Here is a 14,633-nt window from a genome sequence, read left to right on the forward strand (position 1 = left end):
TATGTTTTCTGGTTAAATTGTGCATCTGTTATACTTGGTGTAGTTGTGTTTTATGTTCTTTTTTTGTGCAAATCGTCTGTTTTGGTAAGTTACAGAAACAGTGGGACACAGATCCTGCTAATCTCATATTGGTAAGGTGGAAGGGACATCCTTACAAGCAGTTTGGACAGAGTATAAAGCCAGTTTATCTGTGCTTTATCAGAGAAAACGGCTCTACTTGAAAAATACTTGCATGAGTGCTTCGGAGAGGGTGTATGGCTACAGGCACCGAGATCATACAAAAAATCCAGTTAGATGTTAGAAATATGCTGTATTTTTTTTTTTCACATGCAGTTTTTCCAATCATTTAAATTGCAGTCTCACCAAATCAACCTAAAAGTTTTATTAATAAGGAATTGTAAGGCCATGTTGTGGTTTCCACATCCACATATTTACAGCGTGGTCGGCTCTGTGCAAAAATAAACTTTTAATCGTTTGCCCAAGTCTTTGCTGCATTATGAATGAGACTGAAAGCTGCCCGTGAGGAAGGAGACGTCAAGCTTAGTTTATGTGTGCGAGGGTACTTCAAAGTAGATGTCCCAGTGAGGGAGAGGCTAATGTCAAAACAACTTTAACCAACACTGGAAGAGTGCTGAAATAGTCTTTAAATCAGATTTCATGGAGAACTCACTGGATATGTAACTTGTCCCGTTCTATTCTGCTCTCCCCTCTTAACTATGGTCCCTCCTGTCTCCACGCAGCCAATCAAATATGCCATCACCGCCGGGCTTATGACCCACACTAGTTGCTATAGCAACGCCGGCCTGCCTCCTAGAGAACATGTCATGCATGTTAAGTGGTTCTCAGATGCTCGCCCGTTGTCTTTCTGTCTCACACTCGCTCATAAGTTCACACACACTCACACACAGTGTTGCGCACAAACTGAGGATAAAGTCACTTAACAGACCATAATTGTTTCTGGAGTAGAAGTCTTTACTTTATGGTTTTAGCGGCTATACTTACATCCTGAATATGTTACATGTGTGTAGTTTTGTTTTGTTTGTTTTTGTTATTATTTTCCTTCTATCATAATTATACATGATGTTCATGTTTGCCATGACGGCAATTTTTCTTTTTTAAAAACTAGCATATTCTTATAGGGCGACCACCACCTTGTCCAGGAGCTCTGTAGGGGTTGTTCGGTACTTCTAAGCAGCAACTTTGAAAACCTCAACAAAAGTATCGTCAGACATTGTAATATTTAAGTTATTGTGTGGAAATACTTACAAAAGTTCATTACAAGAACTATGTTTATTGCAAAAAAAAAAAAGACAACAATTTGTTGCCAATTGTTGGGGGGTTACAATTTAAGGTTTTCGTTGTCCTGTGTACTGTCCAGTCCTGTAGACCTTGCACCACCTCTCACCTGTCCTGATGTCCTGCAATGGAAATATGGCCACTTTTCCATTCCATGATCTTCCAGTTTACCACTAATACTTAAGGTCTCCTAGAAAATTTGTAAATGTCTAGTTTCCCCATTTTTGGAAGCTGTTTAATATATGCTCAACAGATCAAAACAAAGCTGTTCATACGTAATACATTTTGAAAGGAGACGTCACTGTTATCTTGCATGGCTGTTATGGCTGGGTCAGAATTGCAGGTCAATTTGAAGTGGCTAGTAACTACCAAGTCTATTCCAATCAAGGACAATCATTTAATGAGTAAATGACTCAAATCAGTTTAAGCTTCACCTCAAAAAAAAAAAAAAAAAATCCCCTTGGCAACATCTTCATATGGTTTGCAACACCCCCACAGAGGACCTTTTTCCATCCACTGGTTGGAGTAGCGGTGGCACAAGGGGAACTTGCACAATATCAGGCAGCTGGTTATAATGTGGTGGCTAAGTGGTGTTTGCAGAACACCAAGCGTCATGGGACTACTCAGTGCCACTATCTCCCTGTAGTTAGCCTGCAATGGAAAAAATACTCATAACAGTTCATGCTGCGTACACTTATACATTTATTGTCTAAGTGGATTTCAGGAGAGAGAGAGGGCGGGATGCTGTTGGCAGCTTCTTTCGTGTCCTCCAAAACCAAGTAGTTGAGGAGACTCGCTGCAAATTATTCATAGTCTACTGTTGAAGTGTCTACACTCTTGGGTGCATGTGTGTTTGTGCGGGTGTGAGAGAGAGAGTGCAGAGAAATTGAGGAGCCAATGTGCATTGAGGATTATTTAGTTGTTGGTCGATAGTGGGTCAGGCAGGCTCCCAGCTCTCAGTAACACACACACACACACACACACACACACACACACACACACACACACACACACACACCCTTTTCCTCTTCCTGACTGTATAGCTCACTGAGAAAAAACATGACAAGAGGATTGATTCAAATGAAGTTGGCTTCTGTCCCTTCGGAGGAAGATAATCTGATGATGAAAGGGAAGGAAAAGCATGTTGGGGTTTGAAAAAGAAGAAGAAGAAGAACTTACAGCTGAGACATAACAGTCTGTGAAATTCAGAGGGACTGAGGTGGAGGTGGGGTTGGCGTCTCCGACTCTAGAGGGGAGAGTTGTTGGGTGGGGCAGCGGTGAAGTTACATAAGAGCAGTCCTGCCTTCTTTCTTCTATGCTCTGTCAGTCTGGATGTGGCTGCAGAGCTGTTACCTCGCTACATTTTGTGATCCCTTAGTAATAATAAGCTATATTTAGTTCCACTGATTACAAGTCTCAAGTGAAAAATAGCCTTTGCGGTGCACATCAGCGTTTTAATTATTTTCGGCTTCAGCTGGCACTCTGAATGATGTGAAGTGTTGTATTGAGATGAATCTGCAAATTAAAGTCACTCAAGATGATTGCGCTAAATTAAATAACAACTCATTACCGCCACCGTCTTTGGTCAGTGCCCTGTCAATTACCGTCAGATTTACTGTCATCCACCTCCCACATACCCATAAATGGTGGGGTTCAGTTTTTATTTTGCTCACAGCTTATTTTATGCATTATTCCACTTGAAACCTTCAAGCACTTCATACCTAATGCTAAAGATTATAGGTGGAAATCGCCAGACAGCCCATGACATGAAGTTGTCACAATACTTGACTCACAATATAATGTGATTTTTAACATTTAGTGATATGTTGAGTATTGAAATAACATGTATTTATTTTTACCTGCAAAGTATATAACAAGATAAAGTTGTACTCTTAAGTTCTTATTTTGTTGTTGAGTTGTCGAACATAACAACACTGTCATAAATGTTGCCATAAGATGGAGTTAGTGTGACATCAGCAATCGAATAGGGTCAAGTTGGCAATTACATGCAATCTGTTTCTGAAAATTCAGCAAATAACTGTGTTAAAACATTGAAAATCACATATCTGTTGCTGTCCGCATAGACAGAAATTCACATGGTAAGTGTATTGATCCTTATGTAGTGCTTTTCTACTCTCCCAGAGCACTTAAAGCACTTTATACAACATACCTCATTCACACACATTCATTGGATGCATGGGAGAACAACTGGGTTTAGTATCTAGTCCAAGGATATTTGCAGACTGGACAGGGATTGACCACTGACCTTCCGTTCAGTAGATGACCTGCGCTACCTTCTGAGGTACAGCTGCCCCAATACAGCGCGTACACATGAATACAAATCATTTTATACTATTCCATTCTATCAGTTGAAAGCTTATGTGCATGCAAGTATATCTAATACATATTAATATAAAACATTTTATGCTATTTAAATCTATGGAGAGGAAACATTTACTATTTTGTAAGTTTATAAGTACTCCTTCGTTTTTTATTTGCATGCAGCATCTGACTTTTGCACATTAATTATAAATGTACTTTTACAGGATTTGCTTATCTAGATTTTTTTCAGCGTTTGCGTGCCAGAAAACGTTCAGGTAATTTATGTGCACAATGATATGAACAGAATTAGGCTTCTTTTGTTTTGCTATTCTGCGCCTGTGCAGGCCAGAATCAATTAAAAGCTTATGTGCATGCAAATGTGCATGTAAATTCCCAGCTGTTAAAAGCCTTTGCTCACTGCTGTCTTTTGAAGTGTTACTATGTGTATTATATTTTGCAGCTAATTAAGCTACTTGGAGGGTTACACATTATCCGTATTTAGTTATTAAAATCCTTATTTGGCTGATCTAATTCAGCTGGTCTGTTTCTTGCAGTTGTACAGTTTGTTCAGATCTGTGTGTGTGTGTGTATGCGTGTGTAGTTCATCATGGGGGGAAAAGGGGGCTCTCCTGCCCATGCTATTCCACAGTACAAACACTGTGTGGAAGACAGTATTTAAATACACACTCTCTTAGCCTGCCCCCTACTGTTGCCCAGACCTACTTTCAAACACACATGTATGCGTTCACACACACTCTAAGGAAAATAGATCACTAAAACACTCTGTAGATTAACTGAACTAGATTGGAACTGAGCTGTGACTTAAATGAGTGTCAGTTGATTTTTCTCAACCCACTTTTCCCAGTTTAAACACAGTCAGGCAGTCTGGAGATAGATGCTGGGCAGAGGACTTTGTGGATCATACTGCCTCTTCAGGTTGACAGTGGTATTGCTCACCCTCTGCTCTTTGCTCTCATTAGCATATGAACAGGTCAACAAATAATGTTATAATTCACTTAGCTGCCTTCCTTCTGAATGAGGATCTAGCTTAGCTGTCAGCTCATGAAAATGAAACGAAAAGCATTTTTAGATTATTTGTTTATCTCCATCATTCACTGAATCCCAGATTTTTTTTTTTTCAATTTCTGCCATACTTTATTTGACATCATACTTTCCCCAGCTTTTGTCAAAAGACCATTTTTCTTTAACTAGAGGGTAATACATCATGTTTCTGCAGTGTTTTTAACATAACTCACAGAATTTAGGAGTTTATAAAGTTTTGAGCTGAGCTTTTCTTAAGTCAGTAGAAGATGTTCACTAAATTAATGAAATGTGCTCATTCTTTAAGTGTCAGTGGGTTGTGGTTAAATTGTTTGACAACAGCACTGTGTGCAAATCTTTTCCACCCAACTCGAGATTTTGCTGTTGTTGTTCTCAAGTTGACCAGTTGGTGTCTTCCTCTCCCCGTTTCCACACTGACAGCTCATTTTCCACAGCAAGTGATTGAACAGCCTCTCTCTGGATTCAGTGACATTTTATAGTCGACTCTCTTTGGACAATGAACACTTAGACATCTCATAAAAGTATTCAGTGATTTAATATTCAAACCATTTAGATCCCGGTTCTATTTAATGAATCATAACTGAATGAGGCAATCACTTTAGGACCTCATCAATAATGTGAGAGCTACCCTTGAATAATGCCTGAATGTTGCATATATGTATTTGTATATCTACACCAGAATGTCTGTCATTAATGGCTGTTACTGGTTAACAGGTTGTCAAATCTGTATTATAACTATAATCATAATAAATCTTTCTTTCTCTGTTTCTTTTCAGGAGCTGAAGAAAGTTAACTTCAGTCCGTCCTGGAGCCTCTCCTCTCTGACCTTCCAGATCACCCCCCCTTCCCTCCAACCAGTTTTGTCATATTGTACCACCTCCTTCACACCTGAAGAGACCCATAAGAAGAATTGCACGGGTCATCAGTCCCCCTACTGACCAGGATGATCACCTCAGAGCTCCCTGTCCTGCAGTGAGTTTTTATAAAGGGCAACTGTCAGTTTGGCAACAATCTGGCATTAAATTTGTTTTTTTAATTGGTTATTTTATCCATTCATCGTCCACTCATCCAGAATCAGGCTAATTTAAAAGAATACATGAGTAATTGTTTTAGATTTTTTAGGCTACCTGGCCTGGAAGCGAATAATGATTTCTTTTAGATTCCATGTTTTATCACATTTGGCCTTATAGGTTTGTTTGCTGTAGCTGATGAAAGATATTTGTAGGACTGGATGCTACTTTAAAACGATCTTTGGGAAGACATGTTTTTGTTTGACCTTTATAGTGTTCTAAACTCAAAGTGACAAGTACGTTAGTGTTTTGGGGGTTTTTTTGTTTGTTTTTAACTCACCCAATTCATTTGTTTGCCTGTCAGTGGAATTGAATATTTAATTTGGCTAATGAATACAATCATTAAACGCTAATGAATGAAATGCATTTGTGATTTGCTCTTTCAGGGACTCATCCAATGAGTCTGGGGCAACAGACACTGTGGGAATAAGTATGAGCATAAGTGAGATGGAAGATCCAGAGATGAAAGGAAAAAAGAAGAGAGGGAGACCCGGCAAACAAGCACCGGTACAAGAGTTTGTTAAGAAAGGGGAAAGTTGTGGAAAAAAATCTGGTTAACAGACAATGCATGTCTCTGATTGTGTCTGGTGGTTTTGAAGTGTGTGATGGGTGGTGTAGGAAGAAGCTGTTATATTTCCCATTGTGTGCAAGTCTGTGTTTGGGGATGGGTGTACATACAACGGTTTCTTGACAAACTTCCTAACTGACATTTCCCTGATTTCAGACATCCAATAAGAAGCCACGGAAGTCGCCGACAGACAAGACTATGAGTGTGGCCAGAGGGCGAGGGAAAGCCAACGGTGTGGCTCAACATAACGGAGATGGGGGAGACCCAGTCACTCTATTTGAAGTGGTCAAATTGGGAAAGAGTGCCATGCAGGTCGGTGAACACAGGTTTGATTTCATAAGCATCAGTGTAAATAAAATATTTAAGTATGTAATCAGATATTATAATGTATTACATCTGTTTGAAGCTTTGTAAATTTATGTTTCTCACTGTCTTTGTCATTTGATTATTATTTTTTGTATACAGTCAGTAGTGGATGAGTGGATTGAGTCATATAAACAGGACAGAGACTTGGCGCTGCTAGACCTGATCAATTTTTTCATCCAGTGCTCAGGTTGCAAAGGTAGGCGTGTTTTACCTAAATCTGTCATCCTGTGTGCATGCATTATAGACAAATCTACCAAATCTGCTGTTTTTGGTTGTAACCAGGCACCGTGAGGATTGAGATGTTCAGGAACATGCAGAATGCAGAGATCATCCGTAAGATGACCGAGGAGTTTGATGAGGTAATTATCTGCTAAAATAAGCAGAAATGAAATAGTTGTGAGCGTGCATTGCTGTATTATTTAGTTATGCACATATATTACACTCTGTTGAAGACGTGTGGACAAATTTGATGATATCGAACTGACAGCTCAAATCAGTTTATTGTTGTATCGTGTTTGAGTTGAGCAAAAAAAAACAAAGAACAAGAAGTTAAAATAACTGTAATCTGTCTGTTATTTGTTTTTGTTTTTTTCAACAGGATAGTGGGGATTATCCTCTCACCATGCCAGGACCTATGTGGAAAAAGTTCCGTTACAACTTCTGCGAATTTATCAGCGTTTTGATCCGTCAGTGTCAGTATAGCATCATCTATGACGAGTACATGATGGACACTGTGATCTCCCTCCTCACTGGACTGTCTGACTCTCAAGTGCGAGCCTTCAGGCACACGTCCACGTTAGCGGGTACCAACAACATGATATTTGTTTGAACTGCAAGCAGTAATTGTTCCAGATATACCTCCACATGGGCTGATAACACAAGTAATATTACAGTGGGAGATAATAATAATTACATTTGCTTAGCACTGATCAAAATAAGCTCGTTGTGGTGATAAAGACAGAAAAACAACTAATAATTTGCTGCGTCTAGGTCTGTTTTGTGTCTTGTGCTAACAGTTATTTATTAACTTTCTGCTGCTTGACTTTGCACAGCTTAATCTGGACTTGTGCACACTTTTGTTAGGTAGATTGAAAGTGTATTTCCCAGGACGAAATGTCTAAAGGTTTTGAATGCTGTTATCTCTCCATAGCAATGAAGCTGATGACAGCACTGGTAAATGTAGCGCTGAACCTGAGCATTCACCAGGACAACACCCAGAGACAGTACGAGGCTGAGAGGAACAAGATAGCTGGCAAACGTGCCAACGAGAAGCTGGAACTGCTGCTACAGAAGAGGAAGGAGGTGGGTTTGGGTTCGATATCACAGAAGAATCTACTTTTTAAGTGTCTCAGATTATCATAGGTGGTTGTGTGGTACTACTTAGCTGTAAATCCGAGTGTTTGAAAATGTCCTTTTCAGTTTCAGCACTGTCTTTAACTTTGAGTTTTTCTTGTACAGCTCCAGGAAAACCAAGATGAAATAGAGAACATGATGAACTCCATCTTCAAGGGCATCTTTGTGCATCGTTACAGGTACACACTCTAAATGTCACCTTCCTTACTGATGAGGATTTAAGAATAGGATTTTTTGTATTTTTGGTGATTCTGTTTTTCTCACTTTCTAGGGATGCGATCGCTGAAATTCGGGCCATCTGTATTGAGGAAATCGGCGTGTGGATGAAGATGTACAGCGACGCATTTCTTAATGATAGTTACCTAAAATATGTTGGTTGGACTCTACATGATAGAGTAAGCAAATTTAGGAGTTTTTGTACAACCCTTGGCTGATATTTACCACTGGATTTAATGCAAGGGGATGAATGATATTTTCACAGATACAGAATGGTAGATGTGTAGTCCACCACAGCAGGATTTTATTTAAGATGTTTGAACAGCTTGAACCAATTTCTTTTTTTTTTCTAGCAAGGAGAAGTGCGTCTGAAGTGCCTGAAGGCTCTGCAGAACCTGTACACAAACCGAGAACTGTTCCCCAAACTAGAGCTTTTCACTAACCGCTTCAAGGTAACGCTAGCAGCGAGAACTGAGGCTGCTTTCATGCAACTCCACAGTAGACATGGGCAGTGTTTCGATTTTTTTTTTAGTTTTCTGAATTCTCTTTTGTTTCTCCTTATTTATTCTAGTTCTCTGCAGTTGTTTCTCTGCTCAACTTTATCTGTTTTGGCAGGACCGAATAGTATCAATGACACTGGATAAGGAGTATGACGTGGCTGTAGAGGCCATTAGATTGGTCACACTCATTCTGCAGTGAGTAGCTTTGATCTTTCTCTGTATTTTTGCATGCCTACATATGAAACTCTTTTCTTTTTCGATTCTGGTCAGCATTTTATCATAAGATTATATTTTGGCTATCATCACATGCTTAAAATGAGGATTATCATGTACTGAACACTCAGTTCCTGGGTTACTTTAGCTGAGGAGATGATCTCAGTCACACTCACAAATAGATTGGGTAGTTTACTGTGAACTAGTTTAATAGTTTTTGATTGCTATTTCCCTTGACTTCTTTTTATATGCAATATTTTGTTAATTTTTAATTATTGCTTTCATCCTCTGGGCGTTTTCAGTTATTTCAAGTGTTTAATATTGTTCTTACAACCAGCTCTGATTGATTTAAACTTGATTAACCTGTGTGCAAATTGTCTGCTGCAGGGGCAGTGAAGATGCTTTGTCCAACGAGGACTGTGAGAATGTGTACCACCTGGTGTACTCTGCTCACCGGCCGGTCGCTGTTGCTGCTGGAGAGTTTCTTCACAGAAAGTGAGTCTAATTAGGGCATTTATGGTGTAATAACATTGTTAGTCTTCCATTTGTAAAACTCTTATTCTGTTTGTTTCTCACTCGCTGTCAGATTATTCAGTCGCCATGACCCGCAAGCAGAAGAAGCGCTGGCTAAACGCAGAGGGAGGAGCAGTCCCAATGGGAATCTCATCCGTATGCTAGTGCTGTTCTTTTTGGAGAGTGAGGTAACGCTCATGAAAACACACATCTTATCAGCATACCGTGTGTGTTTTAGATGTTGGGCACTCACAAACACAAAGTAGTTCCAGAATGATGCCTGCAGTTTGAAGTCTCTTTCAATGTGATTTTGTGTGTAGCTCCACGAGCATGCAGCTTACCTTGTCGACTCTCTGTGGGAAAGCTCTCAAGAGTTGCTGAAAGACTGGGAGTGTATGACTGAACTGCTGCTGGAGGAGCCCGTACAGGGAGAAGAGAGTAAGGCACACAGTATTTCACACTGATCTTATTTCCTTTGGGAGAAGCTGAATCAAATAAAATACAACCGCTGAGAACCAGAGAGACGAGATGATGTAATAAAATCTTGTTCTCTGAAACTCTTCGCTCCCTTAATCCTTTTCTCTGTTTCCGACCTTTGCTGTCATTCGGTTTCTCTTTTGTTTCCTGTGTCTTTGTCTCTCCTCTGCTCAAACGTCTTCTGTTTTTCCCTGTAGTGTTGTCTGACAGGCAGGAGAGTGCGCTGATCGAGCTGATGGTGTGCACCATCCGACAGGCAGCAGAGGCACACCCACCTGTTGGCAGAGGCACTGGCAAACGGGTGTGTAAAGTATACACATATCATACCCCAGAAACAGAGTATTCACTTTGGATGTTGCAGATGAAACCTTATACAGTCATGTGATAACCTTTACTGCTTCCATATGAGTTAACGGGGAGAGTATGAGCCAGGTGCTATTAATCAGATGCACTTGATTAATGGGTCATCAGCAAGTTTGAGCACATCTATAAAAGCTGAACATCTGGTAGTTTGCTGGTCTGGAGAATATGAGGTGTGTGTGCAGTCCTCCCAGGATTGGACATTCCAGAAAATTCATCCCAAGGTCACAGCGTGCAAATCTCAGAGAGATTCCAAAGATTGCAACACAATATGTAAAGACGTCTACACCTCAACTTGAATGAAATCCTGTGGCAGGATCTCAAGAAAGCTGTGCATAAAGAAATACCTGCAAACGTTAATGAACTGAATAAAGATCGTAAAGACACAGAAAATGATTACTTCAAATTACAGCTGCTAAAAGTGTTTCTACAAGCTTTTGTATCACAAAGTGAACTTAGGGTTTCACAGGACTGTATGGAGTCCAGTAAAAACCTGCTTTTTCACATGACTGTACCTGCCAAGTGGGCATGTTGAAGGGGAATTCACTGTGATCTGAAATGTGATGATGTATTATACTTAAGTGTAAAAGCAGCCACCTTATTTACCAGAGTCTGTGTTAATATGCTCATCTGTACTTTTGATTCTGTTGTATTGAACTTTTGTTGTTCTTCACTTTTTCAGATTTTTTTTAAATATGTAATTATGTGCATAAAACTACAGCAAATAATTTTAGCAAGACAGAGAACTTCTTGAATACGTTATGTTGTTAAACACAGAAATAGCAAGAATTTTCCTACTTATTAATACCTTTTTTGGTCATATAAAGAGGGGAAAGTGATTCTTTTGGTCCCAACAAAAGAATCATTGATGTGTGTGGGTGTGTTTGTGTGTGTGTGTATATATATATATATATATATATATATATATATATATATATATATATATATATATATATATGTATATGTGTATATATATATGTATATGTGTATATATATATGTATATGTGTATATATATATGTATATGTGTATATATATATGTATATGTGTATATATATATATGTATATATATATATATGTATATATATATATATATATATATATATATATATATATATATATATATATATATATATATATATGTATATGTGTATATATATATATGTGTATATGTGTATATATATATATGTGTATATATATATATATATATATATGTATATATATATATATATATATATATATATATATTTATTTATTTATTTATTTATTTATTTGTCCAGGTGCTGACAGCAAAGGAGAGGAAGACCCAGATAGATGATAAGAACAAACTGACAGAGCACTTCATCATGGCTTTACCCATGCTGTTGTCCAAGGTAAGGCTTTTCTTAGCTTGCCCATGGCCATCAAGGGAGAGACCAGTGATAAATGACTTGGCTAGAAGACCGATCAGTTTGTCAAAATAAATGATCTGCTTGTGAGAATTGCTGCTGAATACTTTGCGCCCTCAATCTCTCAAGTCTGCTGGCTATATGTGTAAAATGTCACTCACTATTTCACTGAGAAACAGAAGCCAAGCGTTGCATGCTGATAGATGGGTCTTTCTTTCCCGTTTTAGTCCTTCTGTGCTAGTTTTGTAACTTTTTTCCCTCATACACTATCATTTTTTTGTCATCTTTATTTAATTCTCATCTCTCTGCTACTTTGCCCAAAGTACCAGGCAGACTCGGAGAAGGTAGCCAACCTGCTGCAAATCCCCCAGTACTTTGACCTGGACGTGTACAGCGCTGGGCGTATGGAGAAGCACTTGGACGCCTTATTAAAGCAGATCCGTCTGGTTGTGGAGAAGCACATAGAGGCCGATGTGCTTGAGGCCTGCAGCAAGACATATAGCATCCTCTGCTCTGAAGAGTACACCATCATGAACCGTGTGGACATTGCCCGATCACAGCTTATTGACGAGATGACCGATCGTTTTGCACACTCGGTCGAAGAGCTGCTGCAAGAGGTATCAGGCAAAGTAGCTGGCTGGGTAGACTATTAGAAACCGGGCACTATTTGTGCCAATTTGAGTCTTGTATACTAACAGATGTTGGTTATTGCAGGCTGAGGAGGCAGACGATGACGATATCTACAACGTGTTATCTACACTCAAGCGACTCACAGCCTTCCACAAGTATGATCTGCAGCTGTTTCAAGATAAAAATATGGATTATTATCATTGGTCACTTTGGCTGACAATCATTACAGAATCTGAAATTATTAGCTTAGCATACCAGATAAGGTTTGTGTAAATCTGTAGGGAGACATTTAGTTCGCATTTTTGTATTGTAAGAATTATTATTCATTCATTCATTCATTCATTCATTCATTCATTCAGTGTTTTGTAACAAATTTTTCACCGAATAAATGTGATCATTTTAGTGTCTGCTCTCCTCGTTTTCTCCTTCAGTGCCCATGATTTGACACGATGGGATTTGTTTGGGAATTGCTACCGGCTGCTGAAAGCGGGCATCGAGCAGGGCTCCATGCCAGAGCAGATAGCTGTCCAAGCCCTGCAGTGCTCCCACTACTCCATCCTGTGGCAGCTGGTCAAGATCACAGAGGGGGTTCCCAGCAAGGTGCTCAACCGGCCTCACCAACAGACCGCACTCAGAGTTTAGCTTTATCATTGGTCAGTGGCTCAGAGTGAATGCTGCCATGTCTGAGCATCAGTGGCCCAGAGGGACAAGAGCTTATCTGTATTTCTGCAGAGCGGGGTAGCTTAGTGTAGAAATCCATCTCACTGTCAGACAGCCCCAGTCCTCAGTCTGGGACTCACCCCAAATCTGTCTCATTTAACACTTAAACACCTTACCAAGACTTCAGCTCCCATTATAGGATATAACTTATCTGAAACATGGTTAAAAACATCAAAAGTGTTGCTGAATTATTATTTATAATATTCCTTCATTTATACTGATAGGATGACAAAGACAGCTAGCCTGACTATCATTAGTGACTCTTGCTAAAGTACTCATTATTTTGGCTGATTATCAATGTCTGTGTGATGCTCCCTGTGTGCAGGATGACCTGGTGGCTCTCAGGAGAGTGGTCAAGTCTTTCCTGGCAGTGTGTCAGCAGTGCCTGTCCAATGTCAACACACCGGTTAAAGAGCAGGTAACAGATGCTATTGTGTCACGAGTAACAGAAGAGCTTTGAAATCAACGTTGTCTCTCGATTTGTGTAAAGGATGCATGTTTTCTGTTATCTCTACATATCATTATTTTGTTTTTTGAAATAAAGACTCTTTGGTCAAGCTGTGACAATATTGCTGTTTCTTGTTTAGGCATTCATGCTTCTCTGTGACCTGTTGATGATCTTCAGTCACCAGCTGATTTCTGGTGGCAGAGAGGGCCTTCAGCCACTGGTGTTTAACCCAGACAGCACTCTGCAAAATGAGCTGCTAAACTTCGTCTTAGACCACGTCTTCATCGACCAGGATGATGAGAGCCAGAGCATGGGTGAGAGAGACGTTAGATCGGATCATGTTGTGGTTTCTGTTTCAGATCCAAGAAGATTTTAACTGTTACTAAAGGTTGAGAGAAGGTAGGGAGCTTTGTCATTGTTGTCCACTACTGTCTTTGTGCCTGCAGAGGGAGATGAGGAGGATGAAGCCAACAAGATCGAGGCTCTCCATAAGAGGAGAAACCTGCTTGCAGCTTTCTGTAAACTCATCATCTACGACATTGTAGACATGCCTGCTGCTGCTGACATCTTCAAACACTATATGAAGGTTTGTGTGTAGCATGCGTGCTGAAAAATAATAAACAGCTGATAGTTTAAAAGAGAGAAAATTTTGGAAAAAAACAAATATGGTGAGATAAAAAGCCATCACAAGAATTTCAGTGCAAGTAACAATATCTGTGTTTCGCTCTGACACTGTTATGTTAATGTTAGCGTTATGATATAAATGTCGCTACTTCTGAGACAACAATGGAGCTGATTTACTGTGGAATTGAAAAAAAAAATGGTTTTAATTCACCTAAATTTACCTTTGATGCAAATCTAGGTGTGATATGAGATTCAGTGCATTAATTCAGACAACTTGGGCGAATTAACAGTTTCGTTTCTCTGCCTCAGTATTATAATGACTATGGCGACATCATCAAGGAGACTCTCAGTAAAACCAGACAGACGGACAAAATCCTCTGTGCCAAGACACTCATCCTCAGTCTGCAGCAGGTGAGACAGTGATGGTGCTTTTTTCACAGCTTCCTTCTGTGTACTCTTAAAGTTACGAGTGCTCTCCTGTGCATACCCACTAACTCCTATGCACTCAT

At 39.5% G+C, this 14,633-nt stretch overlaps 1 protein-coding gene across 1 annotated transcript in view; it reads left to right on the forward strand.

Annotated features, from left to right (window-relative positions):
- stag1a (STAG1 cohesin complex component a) overlaps positions 1-14,633 on the forward strand; it is a 40,891-nt gene that overhangs the window by 21,544 nt on the left and 4,714 nt on the right. Inside the window, exons 2-24 of the mRNA XM_006798734.3 lie at positions 5,457-5,652; positions 6,137-6,257; positions 6,475-6,630; positions 6,784-6,880; positions 6,967-7,043; positions 7,283-7,487; positions 7,835-7,986; positions 8,143-8,216; positions 8,309-8,432; positions 8,607-8,705; positions 8,869-8,948; positions 9,354-9,461; positions 9,553-9,667; positions 9,800-9,917; positions 10,154-10,257; positions 11,595-11,687; positions 12,026-12,319; positions 12,417-12,487; positions 12,764-12,932; positions 13,378-13,470; positions 13,640-13,814; positions 13,947-14,086; positions 14,434-14,535. Of these exons, the coding sequence (XP_006798797.1) occupies positions 5,624-5,652; positions 6,137-6,257; positions 6,475-6,630; positions 6,784-6,880; positions 6,967-7,043; positions 7,283-7,487; positions 7,835-7,986; positions 8,143-8,216; positions 8,309-8,432; positions 8,607-8,705; positions 8,869-8,948; positions 9,354-9,461; positions 9,553-9,667; positions 9,800-9,917; positions 10,154-10,257; positions 11,595-11,687; positions 12,026-12,319; positions 12,417-12,487; positions 12,764-12,932; positions 13,378-13,470; positions 13,640-13,814; positions 13,947-14,086; positions 14,434-14,535 (2,796 nt within the window). The 5' untranslated portion in view covers positions 5,457-5,623. The remainder of the gene's footprint in view (positions 1-5,456; positions 5,653-6,136; positions 6,258-6,474; positions 6,631-6,783; positions 6,881-6,966; positions 7,044-7,282; positions 7,488-7,834; positions 7,987-8,142; positions 8,217-8,308; positions 8,433-8,606; positions 8,706-8,868; positions 8,949-9,353; positions 9,462-9,552; positions 9,668-9,799; positions 9,918-10,153; positions 10,258-11,594; positions 11,688-12,025; positions 12,320-12,416; positions 12,488-12,763; positions 12,933-13,377; positions 13,471-13,639; positions 13,815-13,946; positions 14,087-14,433; positions 14,536-14,633) is intronic.

Source organism: Neolamprologus brichardi, chromosome 19 (genome assembly GCF_056152115.1).
Source record: "Neolamprologus brichardi isolate AB-2024 chromosome 19, ASM5615211v1, whole genome shotgun sequence".
NCBI lineage: Eukaryota > Metazoa > Chordata > Actinopteri > Cichliformes > Cichlidae > Neolamprologus > Neolamprologus brichardi.